We start from the raw sequence: 6257 nt of genomic DNA on the forward strand, positions 1-6257 counted from the left end.
ATGAAGTGTTGCCTGTTACTTACTTGTGTAAACTTTCCGGGAAGTGATCAGCAAGACCTGGCGAGACTGCCACCTAGTGATGGACCCACGAAAATGGCCTGGTTTTGACCTGACGTGCATGCGTCACTGATTCGACCCAAAGCGGCAACCGATAAAATGTCCAGATAAAATGTCCAGATTGTGCGTTTTCATGAGTTTTCGATCGTCATATATTTCATTTCCATTAATCACAGAGTTCCCAAAATCACATATAAGGTGTGTTAGAGTGTCTAGTTTAAGTAATTTAAAAAAAGCTAAAAACGTAATATTACGTTTTTGGCACTCAACGCATGGGAAGGAAAAACTTAATATTATGTTTTTGGCACTCAAAGAGTTAATAATTAATAATTTATAATAATAGTGCCCTGCGCCACGGAGCTGTGAGAACAACACCTCTCTGCTAAATGACCTGAACAGTTTTTTCGCCCGTTTTGAAGCACAAAATGACACTCAACCACAGAAAACCCCACCTCCCCCCACGACCAACCCCTGTACCTGTCCTCTGCCAGCGTGAAGAGGACTCTAGCCACCATTAACCCACGCAAAGCAGCAGGCCCAGACAACATACCAGGCCAAGTGTTGAAGGACTGTGCAGAAGAGCTGAAGGATGTTTTTACAGACATTTTCAACACCTCTCTGGAGCAAGCAGTCATCCCATCACTTTTCAAAGCTGCTACCATCATACCCGTGCCAAAGAAATCATCACCATCATGCTTCAATGACTACCGTCCTGTAGCACTCCGCCCATAATCATGAAGTGCTTCAACAGCTAGTCATGTCACACATCAAAGCCACCCTACCCCCACCCTGGACCCCTTCCAGTTTGCATACCGGCAAATGATCCACGGAGGATGCAATCTGCTCTGCCCTCCATCCAGCCCTCACCCACTTGGACAATAAAGACTTCATATCACGAGAATGCTGTTCATAGACTTCAGTTCAGCATTCAATACCATAATACCACAACAACTCATCAGCAAACTGGACAAGCTAGGATTCAGCACCTCCCTCTGCAACTGGCTGCTGGACTTCCTGTTGCAGAGACCACAAGCAGTGCGTGTCGGGAACAACACCTCAAGCACTCTGACCCTGAGCACGGGGGCCCGCAAAGTGTGTGCTCAGCCCCCTACTCTTCACACTGCCAACACATGACCGTACAACCACTCCACAGCTCCAACCATCTGTTGAAGTTTATGATGACACAACACTGGTGGGCCTCATCACTAAGGGCGATGAGGCTCACTACAGAGAAGAAGTAGACTTGCTGGCTAAATGGTGCAAAGACAACAACCTCCTGCTGAATGTCAGCAAGACCAAGGAGATTGTTGTCAACTTTCAGAGAGACCACAAACAACTGCCACCACTGTCCATCGACGGAGATGCTGTGGAGAGAGTGAGCAGCACAAAATTCCTGGGGGTGCATCAGCGGCGACCTCTCCTGGACCACTAACACGGCATCATTGGCGAAGCCCAGCAGCAGCCTCTACTTGTTATTAAATTGAAGAAGGCAAGTGCCACGCCTCCGTCATGACCACATTCTACACAGGGACCATCGAGAGCATCATGTCCAGCTGCATCACAGTGTGGGGCGGAAGCTGCACAGATCAGAACTGGAAGACCCTCCAGCGCATTGTTAACACAGCTAAGAGGATCATTGGAGCACCACTCCCCTCCCTGCAGGACATTTACACCACCCGCCTCACCCGCAAAGCACTAATGACTATTGTCAAGGACACAACCCACCCTGCACACGAACTGTTCAGCCTCCTGCCCTCTGGAAAGAGGTACAGGAGCCTCCTCCCCACCACCAGACTTGCAAGTAGGTTCATCCACCAAGCAATCAGGATGCTGAACACTCTACCCACTCTCCCATCACTGACAGCCCCCCACCCACCAGCCAGCCAGGAACCTAGGATCCTGTCTACCCTAGCCCCCAACACCCCCAGGACCGCCTGTGGAACTGTGGAACTGCACTGTGACTGCAAGAGCCCTAACGTGTTGCTGCTTCATATCAAGCCTGATATACTTGAAATGACTGCATTTCAATGTAAATATACAGTACACACAAGCACAAGTTAAACTTCATGTAAATGTTATCAATGTTATTTATCACTCTGCCACAATGCTGTTGCTACTACTATGTCAGAAGGTTACGCTAAGACTATGTAAATATACAACACAACTACTGTACCTCTATTTTTTATATATGTTCTATATTTTGATATGTTCTATATTTCAGTCTCAGACTTTAATGTCTGTATGTGGTATGTCTGTATATTTTTTATTGTCTATGGCTATGTCTATGTCTAAAGTATGTCTATGTCTGTATTTAAAGTATGTCTATGTCTGCATGGGAAAGTAAGAAATGAAATTTCAATTCTTTGTATGACCAGTGCATGTAAAGAAATTGACAATAAAGCCGACTTGACTTGACTTAATAATGCACTACAATATGTCTTTTTTATATATACATGTAAAAGATCTGATGTGGTTGACTTGAAGATATAATGGTCAAAAGTTGCTATTTTTTTTTATTTAATGCCATATTCATCATGCCATAACTTGGCAAATATTAATCTCTGGGCCAAATAACTTTGCATTTGAAAACATCTACAGTCGCGTGCAATATTCCCTGAAAATGTCAAGCATCTAACATGAATTATTTAAATGTAATGACCCAAGGAACTTAGTGATTTTACAAAATCGGCATTTTTATCAGACTAACGACCCTGTTTTTAAGCCTCCATATCTCAGAAAATAAAGTAGATACAAGCTTCAACTTTTGCACAGTAGTTGTTGGGTATTATAGCATTATTGACATAAAGTATGAAGCAAATCCAAGATGGTCAGGCGGGAGGCATCTGTTGATTTGGCACGGAATGACCCTTAAGACTCTCTTTAGCCAGTAAATCTAAAAACTCTGGAGCACTTTCGTAGATAAGTAATAAGCTACAAGTATGTTGGGAAACAATCAGAAAAACCAAACGAACGATCTTAACATGAATCGTAGAAAACCCTCGTAAGTGTGTGTATCCATCGTTATTGGGAAACCGGGCCCAGGCCTCTATTTGAGACCGGCCTTTATTTATTATGACCGCCGCGCAGCGAAGCGGGCTGGACTGGACCCCCTGAAACGAGGGTAGGGCAGACACACAGTTTTCTGTGAATATCTCGAGAACCATAGGGTTTAGGAGGACCACCTTTTTTATGTTGATCTTAAGGGGCCATGTCAACCCATTCCATAACCACTCATTTCATGTATAGCGCCACCTAGTTAAAAACAAAAAAGTAAAAAAGAGGTGTTGTAATTGCGTATATCTGTGACCTAACATAGTCAAAACTGCACAAAATTGGAAAGTGTAGGATCATTATGACACCCTGCACGCCAAGTTTCATGGAATTCCGCCCATGGGGGCCACACAATAAATTAATTTATGTTACTGTACACCAACTGGCCTGTAGGTGGATGGAGACAGTTTTCTGTGAATATCTCTGAAAACCGTGGGGCCTTGGAGGACCACCTTTTTTTTGTGCTGTTGGTCTTAACCCTTTAGTCACCAGGGTTTAAAAAATATAAATTGGATTTTTACATCAACATTTCAAAAGGCCATGGCTTGCAAGTGGTCAGAGATAAAGTCCCACTCTTAATGTGAAAATCATTGAGTATGACCAAAAAGTTTATGAAGGGGTAAATTTACTCATCTAATTTTGCATATTATGGCGCCACTGGATGGCAACCACCGTGAATTATGCACATTTCAGTAAATACTAGATGTTGAACATATTTGAGCAGTTTTACTTTTTCTTTTTTTGTCATTTCACCCGACATAACAAATGAACAGGAAAAACAGTCACATTTAAACCAACAATAGTAAACTATTACTATAATCACAAACACTATGCTACTATACAATAAAGTAGCCTGGTCAAATCAGTTCCATATCGCCGCGTGACATTGAAGTTCTTCAGAGCCCTATTTTTACAACCTCTGCTGTCTATACCATCCATTACGGACACTATCATCACTATTGTCACTGGCACCTCCAGCTATGTTGGACAGAGGGTCGAAATAAGCATGGTATGCTTAGTGGACACTGTTGAAAAAAGATCCTCCATTCACAGACACCCGTGACTATCAGTCAATAGACGATCGATCGTATTCTCCAAAAGGCAGATATTCTCCTTCAGAATCAGAATAGGTGAATAACAGATCCAAGACTTCATCACGCGTGAATTTTTTTTTTTCAACATTTGGTGTATTTCTGCTTCAATTTGTGCAAAACTATGGCCCGCATCGCCTCCGGCGTTATGGAGGAAATGCACGCTTCTTCGTGTGTTTCTCAAGTTTTTCGCGAAGCTTCCTGAAAACTTTGAAAAAAAGGTTGAGCTTGAATCGAAGCTCTGGGTGTCTGCCAACTAGTGGTCAAGAGTACAAATGAGATTTTACACTGTACTCGCTTCTGTCGTCTGTTTTATTCAGTAATGACGCTTGTCGCAATATTGCGACATGGGCGGTTAGAGGGTTAAGGGGCCATGTCAACCCATCCCATTACCACTTATTTCATGTATAAGCCACCTAGTTAAAAAATGAAAAAAACAAAAAATTAGGTGTTTTAATCACAATATCTCTGGCTGACATGGTCAAAACTGAAATTGAAAGTGTAGGATCATTATGACACCCTCCGAATGCATGCCAAGTTTCATGAACTTTCATTCATGAGGGGCCATACACAAAAATAATTTATGTGTACATTTAGTGACCGTTACCAACAGAGTTTTCTGTGAATATCTTGAGAACTGTAGGGCCTAGGATGACCAATTTTTTGAGTGTATGTTTGCCTCAGGGGTCATGTTAACCCATTCCATATGCACACATGTGCATAAACAGATACACACGCGACACACATACATTCACAGTAATCATAACGTAAGACACATACTCACACAGTAGACATATGTAATGCGATGCATGCACATGCACACAAACAGGCACATACGCAGGCACACACACACACACACACACCCACCCACACACACATAAACATAAACATGTACACTATCAACAATTCAAGAATTTCTCAGAATTATGAACAGGCAAGATGGGGTGGGGTTGTATAAAATGTATTTTACAAGTGAAATCATGTTTTGATACTTGTTGTCTAGCAGATACCAGTGAGAATTGAGTGTGCATAATGCAATTCAGTGAGACAGATAGAATCATATATGCCTTTCAGCGTGACTTATTTTTTGTGGAAAAATGTGCTGGACTGGGCGGTGGTCATATTTTGTAACGCTTCTGCGGTACATCTAGTTATTATGTAGCAACACACCAGGCATGTAAAAGGGACAGGCCTATTTGGGACTCAGCATTTATTTGAAGTTTTACTGTACAGACACATGCATACCACAAATCACTACAATTACAACTGTATAAAATGCAAACAGATTTCTTATATTATTACTCTATTCTATTACTATTTTATATCTGGTTTTAGATTTCATTTCAGTGTGGAATTCTGAGGTCCTGCACATGTTCATGTGTGTGTGTTCTTTTATCTGCAGCTCCTGTGACTCTGGATCCCAACACTACACACCCAAATCTCATCCTGTCTGAGGATCTGACCAGTGTGAGATATGTTAAAAATAACCCACAGAGGTTTGATAAGTATGCCTGTGTCCTGGGCTCTGAGGGCTTTAATTATGGCACTCACTGCTGGGATGTCGAGGTTGGAGAGAACACAATGTGGTGTGTGGGTGTGATGTCCCAGTCTCTCCAGAGGAAGGGAGATTTTATATCCAAGAGAGGACGGTGGATTTTGGATTATCTAGATGGTACATATAGAGCATGTGCTCCACCACTGCCCTACACTCCCTTCACAGTGCAGCAGAAACTCCAGAGGATCAGAGTGCAGCTGGACTGGGACAGAGGAAAGGTGTCATTCTCTGACCCTGATACTAACACACACCTACACACTCTCACACACACTTTCACTGAAAGAGTATTTCCATACTTTTTTCCTGGCACCTCTTCGTTGAGGATCTTACCAATGAGTCCTCAGTAAAAGCAGCAGCACTGATGGAGTTGATATGTCTCTGACTGGACTGGTGTGATGATGAGGGTGGAGGTCAGATAGGCCTGGCTGATGAATGTTGTGGATGTGTGTCATGCTGAACAATCTGAGGGGTATTTCACAACTGTGAGAGGTGGGGACAGAGAC

At 42.7% G+C, this 6257-nt stretch overlaps 1 protein-coding gene across 1 annotated transcript in view; it reads left to right on the forward strand.

Annotated features, from left to right (window-relative positions):
• The window catches only part of LOC125292306 (E3 ubiquitin-protein ligase TRIM35-like), a 35498-nt gene extending 29512 nt beyond the window's left edge, over positions 1-5986 (forward strand). Inside the window, exons 6-7 of the mRNA XM_048239522.1 lie at positions 5602-5785; positions 5920-5986. Of these exons, the coding sequence (XP_048095479.1) occupies positions 5602-5785; positions 5920-5986 (251 nt within the window). The remainder of the gene's footprint in view (positions 1-5601; positions 5786-5919) is intronic.
• Positions 5987-6257: the final 271 nt, after the last annotated feature.

The sequence above is a fragment of the Alosa alosa genome, chromosome 3 (assembly GCF_017589495.1).
Source record: "Alosa alosa isolate M-15738 ecotype Scorff River chromosome 3, AALO_Geno_1.1, whole genome shotgun sequence".
Classification (NCBI taxonomy): Eukaryota; Metazoa; Chordata; class Actinopteri; order Clupeiformes; family Clupeidae; genus Alosa; species Alosa alosa.